Consider the following 26,727-nt stretch of genomic DNA (forward strand, 5'->3'; position numbering starts at 1 on the left):
CAGAGTTGAGGATGGGAGTCCTGCTTTCGTACGTAGTCCCCTGGTACCAAGCACTGTTCTTTGTAGACAGATCCTTGATAAAAATTTGTTAATGGAATAAATGAAGAAACAAAGCAGTTATAGTAGCATCTCATGATGTGGGAAGGGAAGTACAATTCATCTAGTGCTGAATATGCTTCTTCTTTACATGAGGCATCGTGGTAGGCATTGAGGATTCAAAGATGAAAAGGTAAGGAGTTGGCACTCTCCTGGAAGTCTAGAGTTAAAGAAAAAGTGTGGGTGGTCAGCTAGGACAGAGATGATAGAGAACCTATTAAATTGTAGGTCTTAATCCCGGGTCCAGGTTCAAAAAAGTCTTGAATATGTTGGGGGGGGTTGCAATTTCCGAGCTGGAAAAATTCTTGAGGACTTGGGTCTTGATGCCAGGCTGCAGAACGATGGCTTCTGAGGGAAGAGGGGGGCAGGTGAAGGATCTGGCAAAGGCTAAATGTCAAACCCCTTTGAGGTCATGAGCAGGTTTCCCAGGGCTGCTCGTTCTACCTTTTGGTCAAATTTTCCTGGGCTACTTGTTAGAAAAGGAGATTTTTTTCATATTTAAAAAAAAAAAATCACATGGCATCCTGGAGAACAAGTTCTCTTACTAGCATGACATGACTTTTAAAATACTGAAATCTGTTGTGAAGTGCAGCGGAGGTTCTGAATTCTTTTGGGAAACAGGGCCCCAACCTTACTGGTAAATTTGTGCTTTTACTTAAGATCACAGATGATGTGGTCAGCGTTTTTTGATTATGAAGCAAGCTCTAAGAAAATAGAACAACTGAAGTGATCTTCCTCTCTCTAAACTGTAAGTTATCTTTCACAGCATCTCATTGGAGAGGCAACCTTGAGGGCTAAAGTAACTAGGTTATCCTCTCATCTAACCAACACGAGTAACTGTCTGGCTTCCGTGAGTGACATGAGCCCGGAGTGGGGTGGAGGGAAATGTGGATGTATTGCATTTTGAGGTCTGGGTTGATGTTTGTCACTCTGTCTCTTGCCATTGCCAAGCACAAGCAATCTTCCTTCGCCGCAAGTTGCTACCCAAGGGGAACACTGTCCCAAGCTGTTGATACGCTCTATGTCAAGGCAGCAAGGCTCAAAGCAACAATTCCAGTAAGTATTAGGCTCTGCTTAGAATGATGACCAAAGGGACGTTTGAAATTCTGGATAAATCTTATTTCTCTTTGTTTTATTGTAGGAAGATCGCGTAAAAAAAGTACAGTTATTAAAAAAGAAAACAAAAAAGCTATTTATGGTAAGCCAGAGGGTCTTTTTCTTTCTCACGTTTCTACTTGTTGGATGCTTTTATTTCCTTGCATTTTATTTTTTCCAGATGGTCATGAAGTAATAATCGGGGGATGCTTCAGTGTCATTTTACGAAAGTTACTCATAGTTTACCTTATGCAATTTATTCTATCTTATTTATAGAAAAACTGCAGACTCCAAGAACAACTACTGTCCTTTTTCATGGAAGATGTTTTTGGTAAACTCCAATTACAAGTTTGCAAGGAAATACACTTTGTGGAAGACTTTCACAGCCTTAGGCAGAAATTGAGCCACTGTGCAAGTATGCATAGCAAATAAGGTGAATTTGATCCCAGACATCTATCCAGAAAACAGCATGTAGGAAGTTGTCTTTACTCAAAGAGTGGGTAAAGGGGTTTTCTAATTGTTGGCTTGTAGTCCAAATGGAGAGTCCATCACCAGGGAAACAGTATCAAATAACTCTGTATAACTTGTAATGCCACTATGTATTATTTCTTAAGGAATGGCACAGAAAACATGTTGAAGAGAGCTAAAGTGACAGGAGGTGCTTCTCAAATGAATATCTGTTTTTTCAAATCATTCTCTCTTTATGTGACTCCTAACTCATTCATTCATTCATTTAACAAATATTTCTTAAGCACCAACTATGTGCCAAATGCTATTCTAGGATATTTTCTTTCTCTCTCTCTTTTTTCTCTCTTTCTCTCTCTTTTTCTTTCTTTCTTTCTTTCTTTCTTTCTTTCTTTCTTTCTTTCTTTCTTTCTTTCTTTCCTTCCTTCCTTCCTTCCTTCCTTCCTTCCTTCCTTCTTTCCTTTCTTTCTTTCTTTCTTTCTTTCTTTCTTTCTTTCTTTCTTTCTCCTCCCTTCCTTCCTCCCTCTGTCTTTCTTTTCTTCTCTCTTCCTGTCACCTCCTCTCTTTCCCATATTGATAAGAGCTTTTAGATTGATTTTTTAATCTTATTTTCATATAAGTTTTTAGAGTTGTACCCTGTATAAGGCAAAGTCTCAATCAAAACAAAATGAAAAAAAGAAATGTGTCTTCTTTGGTACCTAAATTATTTGATGCCGCAGTGTGGTTGCTGTCACCCTAAGCAATGGGGAATTAATTAAGAAGGTAAAAGTGAACACACTTTTCTGTAAAAGCATCCACAATATTAAAGATTGGTACAGAAAAACAAAACAAAGCAAAATAACCAGGCCAGGGTCTGTGCAGTATTAGTTGGCTTGCTTGTGGGAAGTGTTGAATCTTTTCTGTGACATTGTTTGGGCTCCAAGTATGCTTTCTCAAGCCTCCTGTGGTTGTACTTAAAGGTGGTACAAACTGGGCTGTGGGCTGCTGATGACTATCACAGTCCTGCGGTTGCCAGAAGGAAACGAGCTTTCTACCCTTGGGCATCAGGGCTACGGGAACTTGAACTCTGGGCAGTTGCGAGTGGAGTTTTAGTGTTTAAGAGTTAGGGCATCATTTTCTTGTGGTCCATGAAAGTACTCAGTAACCCAAATTCCAGTCTATAGTGCAGAGGTATTTCTGTGAGGGTGAGCTGCTCAGTTAGGTAAAAAAATTCAACAAATTTATGTTCTCTTTGCTTAGTCTGTGTTTAAGTTACGTCCTTGTTTGGGACTTGGGTCGCATAGTTTTCCATGAACTCTCCTATTCCATTAAAATAACAACAAGCATAAAAATTACAAACTGGTACCTCTTGGCAGAACACGGAGAGAATGCTCTGGGCCAGTTCCCTTGCCTGAAATAATGGAAACGTCACCACTTATCTTTGGTGTATTCTATACTTAACTTATAAGGTCATCTTATTAAGACAGTGAATAGTATAGTCTCTCTTTTTTTTAATAGATCTCTATCGGAGTATAATTGCTTCACAGTACTGTGTTAGTTTCTATTGCACAACAAAGCGAATCAGCCATATGCATACACATGTCCCCATATCCCCTCCCTCTTGAGCCTCCCTCCCATCCTCCCTATCCCACCCCTCTAGGTCATAGCAAAGCACCGAGCTGATCTCCCTGTGCTATGCGGCTGCTTCCCACCAGCCAGCTATTTTACATTTGGCATTTGGTAGTGTATATATGTTGATGCTACTCTCACTTCGCCTTCCCACCCCATGTCCTCAAGTCCATTCTCTATGTCTACCTCTTTATTCCTGCCCTGCAACTAGGTTCATCAGTACCATTTTTTTTCTTTTTAGATTCCATATATATGCGTTAGCATACGGTATTTGTTTTTCTCTTTCTGACTTACTTCACTCTGTATGACAGACTCTAGGTCCATCCACCTCACTACAAATAACTCAATTTTGTTTCTTTTTATGGCTGAGTAATATTCCATTGTATATATGTGCCACATCTTCTTTATCCATTCATCTGTCAGTGGACATTTAGATTGGTTCCATGTCCAGGCTATTGTAAATAATTCTGCAATGAACATTGTGGTACATGACTCTTTTTTTGTTGTTTTTTGTTTGTTTTTTGTTGTTTTTTTTTTGCTACGCGGGCCTCTCACTGTTGTGGCCTCTCCCGTTGCAGAGCACAGGCTCCGGACGCACAGGCTCAGTGGCCATGGCTCTGGGCCCAGCCGCTCCATGGCATGTGGGATCTTCCCGGACTGGGGCACGAACCCATGTCCCTTGCATCGGCAGGCGGACTCTCAACCACTGCGCCACCAGGAAAGCCCCCCATGACTCTTTTTGAATTATGGTTTTCTCAGGGTATATGTCCAGTAGTGAGATTGCTGGGTCATTTTGTAGTTCTATTTTCAGTTTTTTAAGGAACCTCCATACTGTTCTCCGTAGTGGCTGTATCAATTTACATTCCCACCAACAGTGCAGGAGGGTTCCCTTTTCACCACACCCTTTCCAGCACTTATTGTTTCTAAATTTTTTGATAATGGCCATTCTGACCGGCGTGAGGTGATACCTCATTGCAGTTTTGATTTGCATTTCTCTAATAATTAGTGATGCTGAGCATCTTTTCATGTGCCTCTTGGCCATCTGTATGTCTTCCTTGGTGAAATGTCTGTTTAGGTCTTCCACCCATTTTTAAACTGGATTGTTTGTTTTTTTGATATTGAGCTCCATGAGCTGTTTGTATATTTTGGAGATTAATCCTTTGTCTGTTGTTTCATTGGCAAATCTTTTCTCCTATTCTGAGGACTGTCTTTTTGTCTTGTTTAGGGTTTCCTTTGCTGTGCAAAAGCTTTTAAGTTTAATTCAGTCCCATTTGTTTATTTTTGTTTTTATTTCTGTTACTCTAGGAGGTGGGTCAAAAAAGATCTTACTGTGGTTTATGTCAAAGAGTGTTCCTCTTATGTTTTCCTATGTTTAGAGTTTTATAGTGTCTGGTCTTACATTTAAGTTTTAAATCCATTTGGAGTTTATTTTTGTGTATGGTGTTAGGTAGTGTTCTAATTTCATTCTTTTACATGTAGCTGTCCAGTTTTCCCAGCACCACTTTTTGAAGAGGCTGTCTTTTCTCCATTGTATACTCTTGCCTCCTTTATCAAAGATAAGGTGACCATATATGCGTAGGTTTGTCCCTGGGCATTCTATCCTGTACCATTGATCTGTATTTCTGTTTTTGTGCCAGTACCATACTGTCTTGATTACTGCAGCTTTATGGTATAGTTTGAAGTCGGGGAGCCTGATTCCTCCAACTCCGTTTTTCTTTCTCAAGATTGTTTTGGCTATTTGGGGTCTTTTGTGTTTCCATACAAATTGTAAAATTTTTTGTTCTAATTCTGTGAAGAATGCCATTGGTAGTTTGATAGAGATTGCATTGAATCTGTAGATTGCTTTGGGTAGTATAGTCATTTTCACAATATTGATTCTTCCAATCCAAGAACATGGTATATTTCTCCATGTGTTTATGTCATCTTTGATTTCTTTCAGCAGTGTTTTATAGTTTTCTGAGTACAAGTCTTTCACCTCCTTAGCCAGGTTTACTCCTAGGTATTTTATTCTTTTTGATGCAGTGGTAAATGGGAGTGTTTCCTTAATTTCTCTTTCTGATTTTTCATTGTTAGTGTGTAGGAATGCCAGAGATTTCTGTGCATTAATTTTGTATCCTGCAACCTTACCAAATTCATTGACTAGTTCTAGTAGTTTTCTGGTGGCATCTTTAGGATTCTCTATGTATAGTATCATGTCATCAGCAAACAGTGACAGTTTTACTTCTTCTTTTCCAATTTGTATTCCTTTTATTTCTTTTTCTTCTCTGATTGCCATGGCTATCTGCACTTTTGGTTGGAATGTTCTATAAATATCAATTAGATCTATCTGGTCTGTTGTGTCATTTAAAGTTTGTGTTCCTTATTTATCTTCTGTTTGAATGATCTTTCCATTGGTGTAAGTGGGGTGTTAAAGTCCCCTATTATTAATGTGTTACTGTTGATTTCTCCTTTCATGGTTGTTAACATTTGCCTTATGTATTGAGGTGCTCCTGTGTTGGGTGCATAAGCATTTATAATTGTTATATCTTCTTCTTGGGTTGCTCCTTTGATCATTATGTAGTGTCCCTCCTTATCTCTTGTAATAGTCTTTATTTTAAAGTCTATTTTATCTGATATGAGTATTGCTACTCCACAGTAGCATTTCTACTGTGGCCTGAGGTTCTCTCTTAGTCCAGTGGTTCGGACTTGGAGCTCCCACCACAGGAGCTTGGGCCCGACCCTGGCTCATGAACCAAGATCTCACAAGCTGCGTGGGGTGTGAAAAAAAAGAAAAAGAACAATAACAAAGTAAAAAATAAAATTAGACTAGAAAACTAATGTTATATGTTAGAAAGAGTATAAAAATAAAAATATAGATGAATCAACAACTGGAAGGTACATCAGTACCACAATAGTAAAAAAGAGTAGGCGGGAAAAGAAAAAAGGGGGGGGGAAGGCCTTGGCTGTGGAGGGCGGGGCCTAAGCAAGGGTGAGGTTTGGGTGGTGGGTGGGGCCAATGCTCAGGACCCACAGGGCTGGAAAAGGACCTGGGGGATGTGCAGGGTGGGGCTTAGGCTCAAGGAACAGAAGGGGCCCAGGCGTGCCCCCCAGCCCTGGTCTCAGAGGGCAGGGGACCTCACCTGGGAGCCCAGCAGGCTTCCTGGGCTCGAGTGGGCGGGGCAAACACCTTCCTCTCCTCTCCTGCTCCTCTGGTCTGGGAGGGCCCCTCCCACCTGCCTCTGCTGATCTCCCCGGCCTCCCTCCTATGCCCCCAGGACTAGTGCAGCTGGAGGGGGCTTTGTAGGGCAGGGGACTGTCCTGGGAGCTCAGCAGACTCCCCCGCCCGCTCCTCCCGGATGGCTCTTCCCGCCTGCCTCTCCGGATCTCCCTGGCCTCCCTCCTATGCCCTCAAGGACCCACGCGGCCTGGAGGGAGCTTTGGAGGGCAGGGAACCGGCCTGGGAGCTCAGCAGGCTCCCGGTACCCGAATCAGTATAGTCTCTTTATTTAAGTTGTACGATTATGTAATTTTATATTTCATTTTACCACCAGCTGATTAGGTCATTATCATCCCCAGTAAGAATAATCCATTGAAGGACTTGATATTGGGGTAAATAATGAGACCTATGGCAGTCACTGTAGGCCAAAATGGAGTCTTCCTAAGGAACAGTGAGCTGGTTTTGTTTCAGTATCTGGAGACGAGGATTGTCTTCAGAGACCCCATCCCCCCACTTTTTAAAGCACCTTCTGTTTTTCTTTTTGCTAGTGTCCTTCGTTCCTCTGTGCAGGTGCTGTCTTTTGCACTAGCCATACAATTTAATGTAATATTATTCTAAATGAACTTTGGTAATGATGACAAGGCACTAGAAATCCTTGCCTGATACAGTACAATATATCTGGACACCTGGAACCAACAAAAGCCATGTCTGTTTTGACCATTGATTTGGTTCTTCAGTTCAAATAGCTAGAAAACACATAATAGTTATAACCTAAACCAAGCAATGTTCTAGATGAAAAACTTAGAAAACATAGAGCTATCTAGGAACTCTGGTTTTCCTTGATTTGTTTTGGGAGAAGTTATTTCCTGAAGGGACCTTAATCTGTCAAGAGATGCTTTTTTCAATGCCTTGGACCACAGCGCGATGGGAGCAGGCGGTACCTCTCAGGCTGGTCGTGGAGGCTTTCCAAAGCGGCTGGCTCCCCCTTGCGGCCAAATATGAGCACAACCACCCGCAGCGCCACCTAACTGGGCTTTCCTTCCTACGTTCTCCCACTCCAAGACAACCCTTGTTAGCTTCAGTTACTTTGTCTCACAAGCTAAGGCATTTATGTGCTGGAGTAAACCAACCACCTCTGTGAAACTGTAAAAAAAGTCTAGGATTAGCCTGAGCTTTAGAAAGTCTCCACAGACATTGCTTTAGGGAAATAGGTTTAATTTTAATAATAGGCCTTGCATTTAATCTTTCTGCCAATTATAAGTTTATATTTTTGGCCACAGAAGCTTGTATCTGTTTAATATAAATTAACCGAGCATTTGCTCTGTGTGGAATTCTAAATTAGTGGTTGGGGCGGAGTTTAGGAGGGAGACGTTATAAAATGTGAAGTAGGTGACATTAATTTACATGTGATATTTTCTTTTCTTCTTTTTTGACCATTTGCTTTAATTCGGGGAGACAGGGATACAGGCAGCTTTCCTAAGCAGAAGCAGCTGTGCCTTCCACCAGATGTGTAACTGTCATATTGTTTCTCTTTTCTCTCTTCATTCCAGGGACCTCAGGCTATAATTAATTCTTGAATATGGCAATGAATCAAAGCTTTGCAAGTTACAGAAAACTTTTCTCCCCCTTCCCAATGGTTCTACTGGTTGCTTTAAAGCTCTCCTCTCTCATACTGTTTCTCTAACCATCTGAAACTTGGGTGGACTTTCTAGGAATGGATTCCGAGACTAAATCCATGTCTTGGTCTATAGAATTTGGAGTTGAAAAATAAAAATAAAACCAGAAATAGCATCTATAACCCAATCTGGGTCATCTCATTTTTTACTGGATGCAGACACCCCCCTAGATGTGCTGATTCTGAGTCAAGGATGACTGCACCGCAAAAGGCAAACAGGTCGCTCTCATTTCCATTTTTTTTTTCAACCTCTTCCCTTTGTTCCCTCCATCCTGGAGATGGTAACTGCTTCCTGCATTTACTGCCTCTATGATGTCTCTCTTTACCCTTTTAGTTGCCTAGTTAACAACTTTATATCTAATTAACTGTTCTTTAAAAAAATGAATATAGTCATTGAATATATTTATATTCATGAAGCATGTTTCCATAAACAATATGTCAGGAAAAAATAACTTATGAAATAATTTGAAAGATGTGTCCATGAAGAGTTTTTGAAAAAGAACATTTTAATAAGAAAACACTAATGAGGAAAATATTTTAAAACGATTAATGATGAAAAAAATATTCATGAGAATATTGCTCATCTTCCCTCTCTCTGCTGCTCTGGTTGGACTGTTCTGAGATGTGATATTTTCTTAGTCAAAAAGGGACACTAGGGTTTCCCTGGTGGTGCAGTGGTTGAAAGTCCGCCTGCCGATTCAGGGGACACGGGTTCGTGCCCCGGTCTGGGAAGATCCCACATGCCGTGGAGTGGCTGGGCCCGTGAGCCATAGCTGCTGAGCCTGCGCGTCCGGAGCCTGTGCCCTGCAACGGGAGAGGCCACAACAGTGAGAGGCCCGCGTACCGCAAAAAAAAAAAAAGGGGGACACTAAATATAGTCAATATAGAAACAGCCAATACATAGAAAATAATTAACACTTTTTGTATTTCCCCTGTTGCCCTTGCTATTTGGGGTATTGTGGGAAAAATGAGTAACACAGACTTTACCCTCTAGGAGTTCTGCACTGTGTGTGTGTGTGTGTGTGTGTGTGTGTGTGTGTGTGTGTGTGTGTGTGTGTGTGTGTTGGTAGGAGGGTTCTAGGCAGAAGGAAGGGGATGGCAAGGTAACTTCACAAACAATTATAAGAGGAAGAAAGGAAAAGCACCATAATATTAGTGCTAACAAAGCCCTGGGGTTTCAGAGCAGAAATACTAGAGTCTGGATGGAGCAGGTAAGTTTTCAAGAAGGAGGGACTTTGAGAGGGGCCCCGAGTTCTGCAGGTTCTATTTCTGTAGAACCTCGACACGTTTCAAAACTGGTCCAAGGCTTCTTCCATGATCTGGAAACAGGAGGAAATGGCCCAGGCCCTGTTTCCAAGACCCAGAATTCTAGAATAATGCTTTGGTTATGTGAGGCTTTAGGATAAATAGGATTCTGAGGGGTTGATTAAAAAACCAGTGTTGCATTTATGATGTTGCTTCCAGAGCTCTAGACAGTTAACTTACATACAGAATTTTGGCATATAGTAATTTGTTTAATGTGTTCACTTACTTGGGATTTGAATTTATGCCCGCCATAAGCATTGGTGTTTGCTCTTCTGAAAACCACCCCCCCCCAAAAAAACTTGTAAATAGCAAAAAACAGCAAAATTTATGATACAAATTATGATACAAAATCTATGATACAAATTCTCTATAACTTAGAGAATCCAACAATTATTTATTTTGTATCTTAATAATTGGAGAAAATATTAAGGAGTAAGGATTACTACAGCCTCTTTATAAATTGTATATAGTATTTTTAAAATACTCTGATTCTATGTGGATGTTTTATTTTTGGTGATACTTTTTTTTTTTTTTTGCGGTACGCGGGCCTCTCACTGCTGTGGCCTCTCCCATTGCGGAGCACAGGCTCTGGACGTGCAGGCTCAGTGGCCATGGCTCACGGGCCCAGCCGCTCCGCGGCATGTGGGATCCTCCCGGACCGGGGCACAAACCCATATCCCCTGCATAGGCAGGTGGACTCTCAACCACTGCGCCACCAGGGAAGCCCATCTGAGCACTTTTAAGGTAGGCTAAGCTAAGCTATGAAGTTTGGAAGGTTAGGAGTATTAAATGCATTTTTGACTTACAATATTTTCAACTAACAATAAGTTTATCGGGACTTAACCCAATCGTAAATTGAGGAAAATCTATGTATGTGTTATACTCTCTAATGTCTGACTTCTTCCACCCAGCATAATTATTTTGAGATTCATTCATGTTATTGAGTGTATCAATTACTTCTCCCTTTTCACTGCCAAGTAGTATTCCATTGTAATGATATACCACAATTTATCTATTCATCTGTTGATGTCTATTTAGTTTTTTTTTCCCCAGTTTTTCACTATCACAAATAAAGCTGCTATTAATATTTATATACAAGTCTTTGTTTGGAGAGATATTTTCATTTCTCTTAGGTGAACACCCAGGAGTGGAATGGCTGGATCATAGGTTAGGTGTAGGTTTAACTATGTAAGAAACAGCTAAACTGTTTTCCAAAGTGGTTGAATCATTTTACATTTCTACCCGTAGTGTGTGGGAGTTAAAATTGCTCAGTATCCTTGCTATCACTTCATATGGTCAGTGTTTAAAAATGTTAGCCAGTCTAGCTGGAGTGTAGTGGTATTACATTGTGTTTTCAATTTGCACTTCCCCAATCATTAATGAGGTTGACCATCTCTTGATTTACCTATTTACCATCTATATATTGTCTTTGGTGAAGCGTCTGTTCAAATATTTTGCCCATTAAAAAAAAATGGATTGTTTCTATGTCTTGGTTATTGTGAATAGTGCTGCTATGAACATAGGGGTGCAGATAGCTTTTCAAATTAGAGTTTTCTCCGGATATATGCCCAGGAGTGGGATTGCTGGATCGTATGGTAACTCTATTTTTAGTTTTTTGAGGAACCTCCATACTGTTCTCTGTAGTGGCTGCACCAATTTACATTCCCACCAGCAGTGTAGGAGGGTTCCCTTTTCTCCACATCCTCTCCAGCATTTGTCCTTTAACAGATCTTGTAGTACAGTTCTACTGGTGATGAATACATTCAGTTTTTTATGGCAGAAAAAAGCCTTTATTTCCTCTTTCTGTTTTAAATATATTTTTTCTGAATATAGAATTTGGGGTTGATAGGTTTTTTTTCCAATACTTAAATGGTGTTGCTCCATTGTCTCCAGGCTTGTTTCTGACAAGAAATCTTCTCCCATTCTTATCTTTGTTCTTATGTCATATCTTTTTTTTTATGGCTTTCTTTCTTTTTAAAGATTTGCTCTTTATTACTTGTTTAAAGCAATTTCATGATAATGTGCATTGGTTTGTTTTCTTCATGCTTTTTGTGCTTGGAGTCAATTGAAATTCTTCCGTCTGTGAGTTTATAGTTTTCATCAAATTTGGAAGTTTTGGGCCATTATTTTTTAAGAAAAAATTTTTTTCTGTACCTCCTTCTATCTCTTCTATTCTTGAAATTCTAATTTTCATATACATGAGGCCATTGGCAATTGTCCCACAGCTCTCTGATTCTGTGTTGTTTTCCGTGTTTTTCTGTGTTTCATTGTGGATAGCTTCTATTGCTATATCATCAAGTTTATAAACCTTTTATTCTGTAGTATCTAATCTGCTTTAGTCCCATTCAGTATATTTTTCAACTTAGCCATTGTAGTTTTTATCTCTAGAAGTCTGAATTTGGTCTTTTTAATATTTTCCCTTTTCCTACATAACATGATCAATCTTTCTTTTAGCTTCTAGAATGCACTATATGGCCTCTATTTCTATGTTAGCAGACATTGATAATTATTGTTTTGATCTATTAATTCATAAAACTGAAAAATGATGCTTTTAAGATTCTATTACGCCTACTTTATTTATAAGTGGGGATAATTCTGTAAAGAGAACTTACCCCTTACTATTTGGCTGTCCTGAGGAACTTATCATATAAAACAGGCAGAATAAACATGTAATTCTTTTTCTTTATTTCCCACTTTTGAATATAAGGAATTGATTTTCTAACATTCTTCCAGGGTGATCAATGAGTTGTTATTTTCTCTTAGTTTCATTATTAACTCATGGATTTAAATTATTTTTTATTTTTGAGAAGTCTTTCTGATTCTGTAAGCTACCTGCCTTTGGGATTTCTTTATAAGTCCACTAAGACTGGCGTCTTTTCGAGCCACTCTTAAGATACAAAACTACAGTGATTTTCGTGATAGACTCCAAGGTCTGGAATCCCAGTACCACTGTATTTGAATGTCATCTTATTGTTTCTGAGAACATTCTAAGAATTTTGCAGCACCTAATAAAATATTACATATTTCCACACTCCTAATGCAGGGTGCACAGGTTCGATCCCTGATCGGGGAACTAAGATCCCACATGCCACAGGCAGGGTGCAGCCAAAAAAATAAATATATAAAGTCACACAGATCTGTGCTTAAATGCTGAAAAAAAAAAAAGAATAAAATGGATAACCTATATAGCACAGGGAACTCTGCTCAATATTCTGTAACAACCTAATTGGGAAAAGAATTTGAAAAAGAATAGATACATGTATAAGTGAATCACTTTGTTGTATACCTGAAACTAACACAACATTGTTAATCAACTATACTCCGATATAAAAGAAAAATTAAAAAAATATTAGTCTGATTTGGGTAATTCAGGTGTATAACTGTTTAAAGAAAAAAGTTATGGATAACATAAATATATTTATTTTTAATCTTTGTTAACCACGGTATTTGCCCTAATGGTATTTGGAAAGTTGGTATATGTTAGAAGACATTTTAAAGATTCTTATAGAACTCAAGACTCTCAGACTTGAAAGGGAACTTAATAGTTGCTTAGTTGAATTCATAAAATAATTGGCCTAATTGCTAGTGATCAAAGTTGAAACTGAAAAAAATGACATTAGCTTTCAAGAGTTCATCATTTACTTTAATTAACATTTTAAGAGCCTGAATAGTAATTGGTAATTAAAGAGCTCCATTTCTTTACATTAATTGTATGTAATTAACTTTAAAGTCTGGTAAGTCTTGGCAAATAGAATATTTGTGTCTCCAATTCCCGTAGGATGTTTGATAAGTAATTTGTATCCTCAGTTGCAACTAGCTTATCAAGCTGTGAAGCACTGCCAATTATTTCGCCTTATAATTTCAAATATTTTAAAAATTGCAATTGATTGAACTGATAAACAGAAGTAGGAAGTGAGACAAACTCTGTTTTATTCTTTCATTAAGTGCAAAGTCCTAAACCTGTTTTCAACAATACCAATAATCTCATCTTGTTGTTGTTAGAAGAATTAAGTAAGGTAATATATCAAAGCACCTGACAAGTAGTAGTTCTGTAAAATTGTTACTGTCTTTTCTTATTGCTTTCCATACACAGAACACTAATTTTCTTCCAATTACATTTTCTCAACAATTTCCAACGGAGTGGTTCTCTTAAACAATCAAGTACATTTTTAGTGCCTAATGTTAGAGTTTTATTTACAGTATTACTTTAACTGAAAGATAAAGAGATCATTTATGAATCATTGGTTTTAATCTTGGTAAGTATATTTTCTAATTATAATATTATAGAATCTCTTTTCTGACAAATTCCTTCCTTGGTTAATGATATATAACTTTTCTGTCAAAATTATGGGGCATAGCTCTACCATTTCATGTGAAAAATTGCATGGATTCATTCTTTTTTTAAATTGAGGTATAACTGACATATAAGGTTGGGGTTGGGGTATAATTGATATATGAGGTTGGGGACCATATCATAGATAATTGAACCTGAGGATTTCAGCTGAGACCCAAAGGGTGTGTAAATCATCCCTGCTCTCTCCAGCCTTGGAACATCGTGCCTCCTCTACCTACTTGTCCCTTCTTTCTGCTTCTCCCACTCCATCTTAGTCACCCTTCAAGATGCAACTCACTTGTTTTCTCCTTCTGGAAGTCTTCTGGCATCCCACAGTTGGGTTGCCTCTGCTCTGTCGCCAGAGCAGTTTGTTTGTTTTAAATCACAGTATTTATCAATTAGTATTGTAATTTTGCTTCACTGTCAGTAGATTATGAGCCATCTCTTGTGCCCCAAGGCAATTTTCACCATGAAAGTTACTTTTATAAATTAAATAAATCTCTGCTATGTGGGCAGAGACAGTATTTCATGCCTAGCGTATAGTAAGCATGCAATAAAAATGTATTGACTTAATGATGAATGATTAGCCTGTTGCTTTGTGTTTGTTATTCCATGACTATCTCACACTTTTTTTTTTTTTTTTTTGAACCTGTCTCTGGTTATTCCAGCCCTACTAATAAATTGCCTCTAGTCTAGATCGTGTCTGCTTTTTTTGAGTTTGTCAAATCATTCAGCCATTCTTAGAAAAAAACTGCTGCCCTTTGGTTGTGCATTCTGCTTTCAGCAAATGGAACTATATACACTGAAATATAAGGTAAAGGAAATCATTCTTTCGTAAATTCCCCCTTCCAAGCAAAGCAATCTAGATTACAGCAGTAAAATCAGGCTGTCCTACTAGGTCTGTAGACATATTTACAAAAGTGAGGAAAATGAAAACCTCTTGCATCAGCTCTTTACTAGGAGTCAAGGTGCTAGAAAGCATCCCATAAACCCATGGAACTCTGGTGGCAACATTGGCACTGTTAAGTGATTTTTTTGTTGTTGTTTTGATTTTTGTTTGTTTGTTTTTTTGCCCGACCTTGTTTTTCTCCTTTTCTACTCTCCTTGCTCTTCTTGGGGTAGCTTGTACCTTAGATGAAGTCAGAAGCCTTTCTTGTACTTCCCACCATGCTATGGGAGACGCTGCAGACCCATGTTCTCTGGGCAGAGGGCCTAGTCAGCAGGAATGCCTTCATGATATTCAGCTTCTGTAACGTCCAGAATTTGGTTGGCTTCTTTGGTATCCCATTTTCCGTGTGAAATCTTTAAACCCCAACACAAGCGTATCTGATGCTGTGCCCTGTGACTTGCTGATTTGGTGCTTTGTGATTGATCTTCGCATCTAAGAACTTTGATCGAGTGTATTGGAATCAGCAGATATTGATTCTCTTTGTGAAGTCATCTTTGTTTTCCCAGTTGCAAGATTTGGGCCAATTCCTTTTTTAGTATTTGACAGTTTATTAAAATAAACCTTTTTCCTCCATACGGATTTTTTTTTTTTTACATCTTTGTTGGAGTATAATTGCTTTACAATGGTGTGTTAGTTTCTGCTTTATAACAAAGTGAATCAGCTATACATATACATATGTTCCCATATCTCTTCCCTCTTGTGTCTCCCTCCCTCCCACCCTCCCTATCCCACCCCTCCAGGCGGTCACAAAGCACCGAGCTGATCTCCCTGTGCTATGCGGCTGCTTCCCACTAGCTGTCTACCTTACGTTTGGTAGTGTATATATGTCCATGCCAATTACTTTTATATTAGATAATTTCTGACTAGAAGGATTTAGCATCTGATCAAACTCTCCATTTAAAATATAATGGGCAGAATTCTCTAAATTTTTTCCATAGCTACTCTACTTGGTTGGAACTAGACTTGGTATTTCTAGAATTTGCTTTTGCAGTTCCAATCTGTAAAACAAATGAACAAAGGGAAACACATGCGCACACACAAACGCACAGAGGATTTCTTCTTTTGTTTATTATCACATTGTCCATTTTCAGGTTGAAATCTCTCTCTCTCTCTCTCTCTCTCTCTCTCTCTGCCAATCAGCTTAGTCTTTTAGAGGCATTTCCAACATTTCCCCTGGACTCTGGAGTTAGAATACTTCAGATCTCAGCTCTGCCACTTACTATGTGAAAATAGGCAGAATTTTAACTTCTATGCTTCGCTTTCCTAATCTATAAAATGAGGATGAAAATAGTACTTACCTCATAGGGTTGTTGTGAGGACAATGAGTTAATATCACTAAAGCCTTCAGATCAGTGCCTGATACATAATACTAACAAAATACATGTTGACTGCTATTATTTTTATCTAACAATCTTCTTAGTAGTTCTGTCGTCACATGAAGGGGAATTGGGATAAAAAGGAAAGCTCCTGGAACTGCTGGATTTTTTATCTTCTAATATGGGTCTTGTGTTTTGTTGATTCTCCTGTCCACCACTCTTCTATTCACTAACTCTGTTTTGCTCGTTGTTATGTCTTGAGTGCCTAACACACGATCGGACACTTAGTAGACACTTCATGAATGCTTGTTTAGTGAAGGAATGAATTCCTTCTGAAAGTATGCTCTGACACTGGCTGCCTGCATTGTTTTTGCCTCACAGGATCTGGTGTGGGAGGAAGTGTCCTCTTAATTCACGACTCTTCATAAAAAGGAACGAAACTGAGTGATTTGTAGTGAGGCGGATGGACCTAGAGTCCGCTGTACAGAGCTAAGAAAGTCAGAAAGAGAAAAACAAATACCGTATGCTAACACGTATATATGGAATCTAAAAAAAAAAAATGGTTCTGAAGAACCTAGGGGAAGGACAGGAATAAAGATGCAGATGTAGAGAATGGACTTGAGGACCCGGGGACGGGGGTAGGGGAAGCTGGGACGAAATGAGAGAGTGGCGTGGACATATATGTACTACCACATGTGAAATGGATGGCTAGTGGGAAGCAGCCACATAGCACAGGGAGATCAGCTCGGTGCTTTGTGACCACCTGGAGGGGTGGGATAGGGAGGGTGGGAGGGAGGCACAAGAGGGAGGGGATCTGGGGATACATGTATACATATAACTAATTCACTTCGTTATACAGCAGAAACTAACACACCATTGTAAAGCAATCATACTCCAATAAAGATGTTAAAAAAAAATCCACGGCTCTTATCACAGGGAGGTCCAGCACTTGTGAGTCCTGCAGACTAAACCTTCACCCGAATATTCTGTGTCTGCAGCTCTTCTGTGCCTCATCATGAAAGCCCCTTTCCAGGAAGAATCTCTTCCTACACGGGGTCTGACCTGAAGGTAGAGTCTCCATTTGGGCAGAGTCATGACAACATCACCACCTTTAGGCCCGGGCAACAGCATTCAGGAGATAACTGTCAAATCGTTTCAGTTATTTTCTCTTGATAAGAGAAAGACCTGAATGTTGCCCCTCCCCTGTCCCCTCTTCTCCTCTGTGTTCTGGTCTAAAGGGACCTGTGGGCCGTGTTTTATTTGTTTTAATAGGTGTTGTCATTTAGCTGCTTCCATTTCTCGAGTTTTGATTACGTATTATCTTTATTGATGCACCGACACTATTTCATCACAAGGTCAGGACATCCTGGGACACCTTGGGCCTTGGTTTCCTTTTATGTAAATTGAGAACAATTGAACCATATAATGTCCTTGGTCAATTCCAGCGCTAAGGTTTTATGAGTAAAAGCTAAGTAGATAAATTAGACACTTTCACCTTTTTATTCCCTTCCCTTTTCTCTATTTAACCTTATGGAAATTTGTGGAGTAAAAAGGATGATGAAGAATTTCCTCCTACTTGACTCCTAAGCAATTCTTGTGCTCAGATGGGGTTTGAAAATTCACCTCCTCAAAGGAGACTGGCAGTTCCCCCCCTGCCGAGGTACAAGCCATCTTCTCAAGACATTAGTTTGCTCCTCCTCCTAATTTAGAAACTAATATTAATTTCCTGGTGCTTTCTCCTGGCAATCAACACCTGAATATTGTACTGTGCAATGTATATAACAGCAAGGGTGATTTTTCAAAAAATAATTTTTTTTCTTGTCATTCTCACATCTCCTATGCTTCCCATATCTCTCTTGCTGCAGCCATGCTTTCTTTCTTTCAGTTTCTGGAAAGCACTAGGTCTTTCCTGCCTCAGGACATTTGCACACTTTTCACTCAGGTTACCTGAGTTATTCTCTCCTTTGCATCCTCCCCAAACCCCTATTTTCTTTCTTCACTTCCTCATATAGCTGGCTCCTTCTCCTTTTCCAGATCTTAATTTAAATGTCATTCCTTGAAAGAACCATCTCTGACCACCCCATTGAAAGCAGCTGTAAATTCCTATCATAGATTTTATGCATTACAAACACAGCTTTAATTGTAATTTGGAAATTTTAATTTTTCATTTGTTTTCTTATTTATCATCTCTCTCCCCCATGAAACTATAAGCTCTGTGAGGACAGAGACAAGGTACTATATATTTGCCAGTGTATGTCATGCCCAGCACATTATACCTGCTCAAAAAATGTTGATTGAGTGAATGGAAGAATGAGTATTATTAGCCCCTTTTCAACAATATTTTCTGTATTTACTTCTGATTTCTTAGATTTCCTGTGCTTCATCAGCTAGAGAAATGAAATCCATTACCAAGATGAAAAGAAAATTTTATGAGGTAAGTATTCCAAATTCTTGTCTTTGAATGCTTTGTTTCTTAAAATGTGAAATATTTCTGCTTCTAATATTTCCACTTTATCCGCAGATTGGAAAGAAAGGAATCTACAAAGCCGTCAGTGAACTGGCTATTCTTCTTTCCTGGATTAAACAATTTCTGGAAAGCATTAAGTAATGCAAGAAGCCAAGTGGATTGACTGTTATTTTGAAATATAATGAGAACAACCAGAAATCAATTTAAAGCAGTGTATTTCCTTTTTAAAATTTTGTACATAGTACTAACAGCAAATTAGATGATTCAGAATAGACTAGAGGACTTTAATGTAATAAAATTTTGGAGGTAAGTAAGTTGTCACTAATATGCACATTTTCTGTATTTTCAAAGAATGTTTTCAGCCTGAACATATTTTGTCATTCCCAAGTGCATTGCATGAGTTTAATCTAAAGGCGTAAAACCAGAATTAAATCATGTAATATTTGTGCATAGAAAACGACAGATTTCTGGGATACAATATGATGTTATTGAGACTTACATAGCTGCCGTGTATATGATTACTGTCTACTTAAGGGCTTGGTGATTATTAATTATGCCCAGTGTGAACTTAGCCCCTAATAGATTTTGATTTTAATGAAATAAGCTGTGTTTCTTTCTCCTGGATGTCCTTTTTAGGACAGTATGCTAGAATTTCATTGAGTACAATGGGTAACTACCAGATCAGATCAAACAGGACACACATGTAAACTAACTGCTTGGAATGGTTTACTAGAAACACCTTTGACAGATAACCCAAGCTACACAGACTACAATGAACCAGGTTGAAGTGATGCCGAAGCTGATTATGTTCCTTCCGGGCACCATACAATTAAGAAAGTTGGTAGAGGCCAAATAGAAGTCTGAATGGCCGCTCAGTGTTCACCACAGGAAACTTCCCTTACTATCTAAAACCCTTACCCACACAGCTAGCCCTTCAGCTGAATGAGTCATATTGCCTGACCATTGTTTTGCATTAAACGGATCCTGCCTCGGCATTGTAGGCACGGGCAGTTTCAGACAGCAATTTGTGTGATGGCCAGTTTGCTTCCACAAAGCACCCATTGTGCCTCTGCTGCACACAGACAACACCAGGACTTGGTGTTTTGTGATATGAGTAGGCGGGGCTTCCCGAAGGCCTTTGTGGATTTCATCCTTGGAAGCTCCTCTCTACTTTGCTTTCCCACCATCCAGTTCTTTTCAATCACATGGTCATTAGTCTGTTCACCTGGGACTATCGTCTCCTGGTTTATCTCATAGTCCAAAATTACCTCTTTGTTCTCTGCCCCTTCTCCATTCTGCCTTCCCCAGCAACGCTCCGCGGCTCCATGTCTTATCCTACTGGGGACCTCATTATTACACAAATCCACAGGCAGGGAAACGTGTGGTGAGTGGAGGGGATTGGCGGTGGGGAGACTGGGGGACTCTGTCTTCTTTTCGTGCTGTTGATTTAGGGCTTCCCAGTGCAGGCTCCTAGGCCATCAGTAATGGGGCAGCCTTCTTTGTTGAGAAACATTTGGAAGAGCTGGCATCTTGGGGATCAGGAATCTACCCCCTGGCTCTCCCCTGGACCTGAGAGGAAGTGGTGCACCCACGGCCTCTCATTGCCCCACTTTCAGGGCCCTCGGTGGTTTCCAGGATCAGGCGCCCTCACAGCTGAGTTTGTGCTGTACTTCCACAGAGCTGGGAGTCTCCATCTTGGTTACAAAGCATTCTTACGTGTTCCATTACTGAGGGACGCTGGGTATTAGAGGGGCTGTGAAATGTTCATTTGCCAACTTTAGGTCCTTAAGGATAAAATTTTATCTGTGTTCCACAGTACTCTGGGGTGATTGGATTCAATGTTTTTATTTGTTGGATTGTTTCCCAAATTCTTCCGTTTGCCCAGAAGAGTCAAAAGGCTGCTGAAGCACAATAGGAATTTAAACATCATCACTGAGCAGAAAACCAACATCCACGTGCTGGTGCCTCTTCACAAACGTTTTTCAGATACCAAAGGAAAAAGCGTGGTCTTAGTGTGTTTGAGTAAAGACTGGTATTCTGAAAAGGCAGTTAAGGAGGGAGAAGCTGTTGTCCTTGTGCACAGGGAGGAAACCGTGTTTGGTGGGATCACCGTGGGCTCAGGGTGAAAGCTTCCCTCTGATTACAGGTCCCACTCTGGACCTTACCAGAGCCAGAGATGGCTGCATTTTGGGAAATGGCGGCATACCCCCAAACACCCACGAGATGCTCTATAATGCCCAAGCCCTTCAGCATTCATAGGAGGAGATTCCTTCTAGCAGATCCCTCCTGGATCATACCTAGGAGACTATGTTTCCTATTAAAATGTTTTGTCTGACAGCATATAATTAGAATTAAGGGTATCGAATCTGCTCTTAACACAGGGAGAGCAGAACGAGCCTGAGGACCCGTGAGTAGACTGGAGTGGTGGACACAGCCCTCAGTGTGGTCCAGAGACCCGATTAGTCCCAACTCCCTCCAGGTCATCCATACAAAACATCGACCTCCTCCCTCATCACTTTTCTCTAAAACACTTCTCTCGCACTGGCATGCTTGTACCGACTTGTTTGTTTACTGACTGTCTCCGCCATGTCAGAATAGAGGCTCTGCGAGGCAGGACTTTTGTCTGTTCTGTTCTCTGGAGGGTCCCCAGCACCCAGATCAGGGTCTGAACGCGGGGCACTACATCAGCACATGGTGAACGTGTGAGCTCTTGAGGGCATGGACCGAGGCTTTGGCCCTGCTGCTCTTAGGGTGTGTGACCAACGTCAGGCTAGTTCACTTCCTGGGCCTCCGTTTCTGGATGGATCCTGATTGAAACTAGCTACCATGGGTGATCTGTACAGATATCTGCAGAGTGGGGGACTGAGGTCTTTCTTTACTCCAGACACGTGCCCTCAAAGGACCTCACACACTCTCTTCTCTCCCACCACCTGCCCCTACTACCCCGAGCCCTGCTCTGCCTGCTTCATTTCTCCTGAACCTTTATGATTTTATTGAAACATCATCCTGTTGTTAATGGTCTCATACACTCTTTACTTCTTCACAGAACCTGTCATAATTATAATTCTTCTGTAGATTTAATATCTGTTTCTCCCTCTAGGCTGTCCCTCTCGGATTCACTGCAGTTCTGCTCCTCATACATGGTAAGTGCCCCCAAAATATTTGTTAAGTGAATAAAGTAGTAAATTGGACTGGATAGCCTCCAAGGTTTCTTTCAGCTCTGGCATTTCTGCTGCCATAATCTTCACTGGTTGGCATGAAACTTGAAGGCTGTGATATAACAATGTTTTCCAACCCAAGTCCTCTAAGAACATCTATGTTATTATTTACATTAACAAAGCATTTAAATCAGCATACTTTTTTACTTGCCCCAAATAAGAGGTAACTGTAAATACATATATGACTATTCAAATAGGTCATTCAACTTAAATACGTTCTCAACTAAAACATGTTCACAAGTGTACCATGTAGAATCATCTTGCAAAACCCAGGTGGAGTGTGCTTCAGACATTGGGAAACACTGCATAGTAATGAATTTCCACTGCCTCACTCTGGTCCAACTTAGAGAAATAGTTGGAAATTCGAACTTGATCATTTTAACCTACCCACAGAGACCAGTTTAGAAGAAGTCAAGCCACGATGTTTAGGTTTCAAACAGGTTTCAGAGCGCCTGTCATTGTTTCCAGAGATGGAGGTATGAAAGCACGCTCACCCAGTCAGTCATTCCATGGGGCCGATGACTATGGCTCTCCACAGGGGATGCTGGGATGGCAGTACAGCCCTGCTCCTGTCCTGTCAGCCCACCCTGTCCAGGTAGCCATGGTCCACGCGGCTTCCCAGGGAGGGAAGCTATGGGAGTCATGGTTAAGGAGGCTTCTCGAGAGGTTACACACGGTGGATGGAACAAAAAGCGAAAGCTCAGTCAGGCTGATGGGAAGGAACAGCAGAAACTCTCAAAAGCAGATGCGGAACTGTGCTGTGGATTACCACACACCCTAAGAAGTCAGGAGGATCGATTCCTTCACTAGGACTAAGAGTTGTTCACTAAAAACTAAAATGAAAACCAATCAATTCTGTAAACATTTACTGAATGCTTCCTATCTGCTAGTCGTGTGGTCATGGCTGAGGTCATAATTATCAATAAAACTCATAGTTTCTTTTAGCAATTTAGGATCTAGGAAGGGAGGTAGGAAGGTAAACAATCACACGGTAGAATATAACCAGTAATGGAGCTATGTTGAAGGTGCAGTGGGGTGGAGGTCGGACACACTGCACTAAGGAGGCGAAGTTTGAGGTAATTTAGCCTTGAAGACTCTGCTCAGGTGTTGCCTCTTCCAGGAAGCCTTCCTTGATCTCTCCTCCCAGCCCCAACTCCCAGGCTGTGTTCTATGTCTCTTGCATAGCATAACGTTTACCACATCGTATTGTAACTTTCAATTTGCTTCCTTATCTCTTCCTCGAAGACACAGACTAAGTCTTATTCAGCATCATGTCCTCAGTGCTTAGCATGGTGCTGTCCTATAGCAAGCATTCAGGAAGTATTTTTGGAATGGAATGATGGACAAAAAACAGTGGCCGTGAGGCTGGAGAAGGGAAATGGATTTGGGAGATATTGAGGAGGTAAAACTGATAAAACTCAGTGAACAACTGGTTGAGGAGGGATTGGTGCTGAGGAAATAGCTTAGGATGACTGTAGGGTTTTACATTTTCTACGGATTTGTAGTAAACCAGGACTCAGAAAAATAAACGTCAGTGAGATTCTAGTATCTCCTTTGGGCCAACAGAAATGCCTTGAAATTTGGACTTCATAGGAGCATACAATCGCACAATTTGAAAGGACCAGTGAGAGCGCATTGTCAACTTTGCGTGTTATACTGGAACCTTCTTTATAACACTGTTCCCATCTAGCGTATGCTTGACCCCTTACAATTAAGGAAGACCACCTCCTGGAAAAGTCCCCTCTCTCTCCAAATAATCTTGCCTATCAGACAATTATTTATATTGATCTGAAATCTACCCTCCTGAAATTTGTCATATATTTTTCCTAGTTCCAAAACTTGGGGTTTAGAGTAATTGTGACCCATCTTCCATAGGACAGGTGGGTTACTTAGGAGGTATGTTGGGGGAGGGGAGACTCAAAGGTTCAAGCTGGAAGTTACATACACCCTGTGTGTGCACAGACCAGGGCCAGAACTTAGAGTCACACCCAACTGCAAAGAAGGTGGAAAATGCAGCCTTTATTTGGGGTAGCCATGCATCCAGCTAAAAACTGAGGGTTCCATACTGTGAATGGGGGGAGAATGGATATCAGGTGATGCAGCCCCACATTAAATATTTGCAGACATCCATCATTTCCTTTTGTTTCCATCTCAGCTTCATCATCTCCTCCCACCTAATCTCTTCTCCAGTAAACAGTTTCGTTTTCCCACCTGTTCTCAAATGGCATGGTTTTGTGTGCTTATAGTAGTTAAAACTTAGTCTCTTCCAGTTGAATCTGCAATTATTCATAATGAATCCTTGTTGAGTTCTTGGGGCCATGTTTTCTCGGCGTCATCCCCTTGCTTCTCTCTTTTATACTTTATTAGGGTTTTTAAAAATTATAAAAATAGGGGCTGGAAGAAACTGCTGCTGCAGGAGGCCTGGGTTTAGGAAGAGCAGCGTTAAGTACATCATGGAAATTTTATCCCATGAAACAAAAACCTTGGTCTGAGTTCCTGTTAAGAGGAATTCCACAGAGAAGAAATTCCTGGAGCATTTTTTCAGAACAATGGTAACAGCCTCATTTTTATTGCAGAGGAAAGCCTTGGGTCATCCATTAAAAAAAGTCACACGGGCTTCCCTGGTGGCGCAGTGGTTGAGAGTCTGCCTGCCGATGCAGGGGACATGGGTTCATGCCCCGGTCCGGGAAGGTCCCACATGCCGCGGAGCGGCTGGGCCCGTGAGCCATGGCCGCTGAGCCTGCGTGTCCGGAGCGTGTGCTCCGCAACGGGAGAGGCCGCAGCAGTGAGAGGCCCGCGTACCGCAAAAGAAAAAAAAAAAAAAAAAGCCACACAACTATGACATGGGAGTATCCCACTTCCTGGAAACAGTCAATAAAATCAATTTGCAGGAAAAATTAAATTCAAGGTGAAGAGTAGAGAGCGGCCATGATGGCAGAGTAGAAAGACCCTGAGCTCATCCCCTCTCACAAGCACACCAAAATCACACTTAACTGCAGAACCACCATGGATGAAAAAGATTGGAACCTACCAGAAAAGATCTCCTGCAACTCAAGACATAAAGAAGGAACCACAATGAGATGGGTAGGAGGGGCAGATTCGTGATATAATCAAATCCCATACCCACCCCCAAGGTGGGCAACCCACAAACTGGAGAATAATTACATTGCAGAGGTTCTCCCACAAGAATGAGAGTTCTGAGCCCCATGTCAGGCTCCCCAGCCTGCGGGTCCGGCACCAGGAAGATAAGCCCCCAGAGCATTTGGCTTTGAAGGCCAGTGGGCCTTAATTGCAGGAGCCCCATAGGACTGGGGGAAATAGAAACTTTGCTCTCAAAGGGCACACACAAAGCCTCATGCACCCAAGGACACAGGGCAAAAGCAGCAATTTGATAGGAGCCTGGGCTAGACCTGCCTGCTGGTCTTGGAGATTCTCCTGGAGAGGCAGAGGAGTGGCTGCAGTTCACCGTGGGGACATAGACACTGGTGGCAGACGTACTGGGGAACATTCAGCCCTGTGAACCCTGCTGCTGCTGGCGGCTGGGATCTTGGCTCATTACTGAAACACTATCAAGGCATATAAAGAAAAAACAATTATATGGTTCTACCTCTGTATCACCACCTTCCCAAGTGAGCCAATGGTGATGGTTTGCTAGAGCTCTTCCCACAATTTTTCTATTTTCATCAGCAACAACAATAATACATATTATGTACACACACACACACACACACACACACACACACACATCTTCCCCTTTTTTAGAAATAAAAATGGTATCACACCATTTATTCTACATTTTAACTAGGTCTTTCCACTTAACACATCAAGGATGTCTTTCCACATATGTATATATTATATATAAGTCCATTTTAATTAGCTACAAAAGCTTGCATGGCATGAGTACAGCATAATTTATTCAACCATTCCAGTTTGTTGTTTCATTTTTTTGTCCGTATAAAACAGGCTGTGACAAGCATCCTTGTATGTATATCCTGGTCTGTGCTTTTATTTTTATAGGAATACTTTCTAAAAGCAAGATTGCGGGGTTAGAATATATGCTAAATACCAGCAAATTTTCCCCAGAATATATGCTAAATATTGGCAAATTTTCCCCACAACTCTTCCATTGTTAATATCTACCACATTTTTGCTAGCACCGGATATCATCAATATTTTTCCATTTTTGCCAGCTGATGGTTGAAAGTGGCATCACGTGGTTTTAGTTTGCATGCCTCTGACAACTTGTTCAATAGATCATCTTTTCCTATATATACTCCAACATTTTCTTTTTCTGAGATACATACCCCCAAAATGTCAGGCCATTTATTCAATAATAAGTTTGAAGTCTTACCCAAACCTAACTAGAAATAATACATTTTGATTGGTTTTATCATTTCAAATAATTTAGTAGACGCATGCCCTGGATAATACATTGTGCTTCCTCTCTACCCTGACAAAGTCCGCATTGTCAGCCAGAGACTGCAATGTGGATGGCTTCTGCCTGTGTGCCCCAGCTGAGACTGGGGAGTGCATCACCCCATCCCTCTGCTGCTCTGGGTGTGCAAGGGAGAGGGAAAAGCCCAGCCTAAATGTAGGTGTCTGCATTTGCTGTGGGAGGGTAGAGGTGGGGACTCAGAGTCCTCCAGGGGTAAGGAACTCCCCCAGCTTGCTTTTTCAGCTCCTGTCCAAAGCTTCGCCCAATTCCATCTGCTCCCCACCCCCCAAAACGAGACAGCCCATCGTGCCAGCCGATTTGGGATGAGTCATGCTGGCTCCACTTTCCCAAGAACGAACTCTGATCCCTGCACTCCCAGAAGCCTTTGAAAACCAGGGCTGGTAAACTGGGGTCCTCCAGGGCCCCATGCCTCCCCCTCCATGAAATGTCTTCATGCATCACTGGTTTTATGTTTTTAATAATTAGGAAAAAATTCTTCCTAAGTAAAGGTAGTTGGTACAGAAAAAAAGTGTCTAAGAGAGGTGGCCAGCCTCTTTAAATTTCACACC

At 40.8% G+C, this 26,727-nt stretch overlaps 1 protein-coding gene across 1 annotated transcript; it reads left to right on the forward strand.

Annotated features, from left to right (window-relative positions):
• Positions 1-981: 981 nt before the first annotated feature.
• IL26 (interleukin 26) lies at positions 982-19,031 on the forward strand (the record flags this gene model as incomplete). The annotated part of the gene is made up of 5 exons (XM_079937011.1): positions 982-1,152; positions 1,238-1,294; positions 1,468-1,602; positions 18,407-18,472; positions 18,560-19,031. 5 exons carry the CDS (start codon positions 982-984, stop codon positions 18,644-18,646), a joined length of 516 nt encoding a protein of 171 aa, XP_079793137.1. The 3' UTR covers positions 18,647-19,031.
• Between the last annotated feature and the right edge of the window lie 7,696 nt (positions 19,032-26,727).

This window comes from Stenella coeruleoalba, assembly GCF_951394435.1.
Source record: "Stenella coeruleoalba genome assembly, chromosome: 11".
Classification (NCBI taxonomy): Eukaryota; Metazoa; Chordata; class Mammalia; order Artiodactyla; family Delphinidae; genus Stenella; species Stenella coeruleoalba.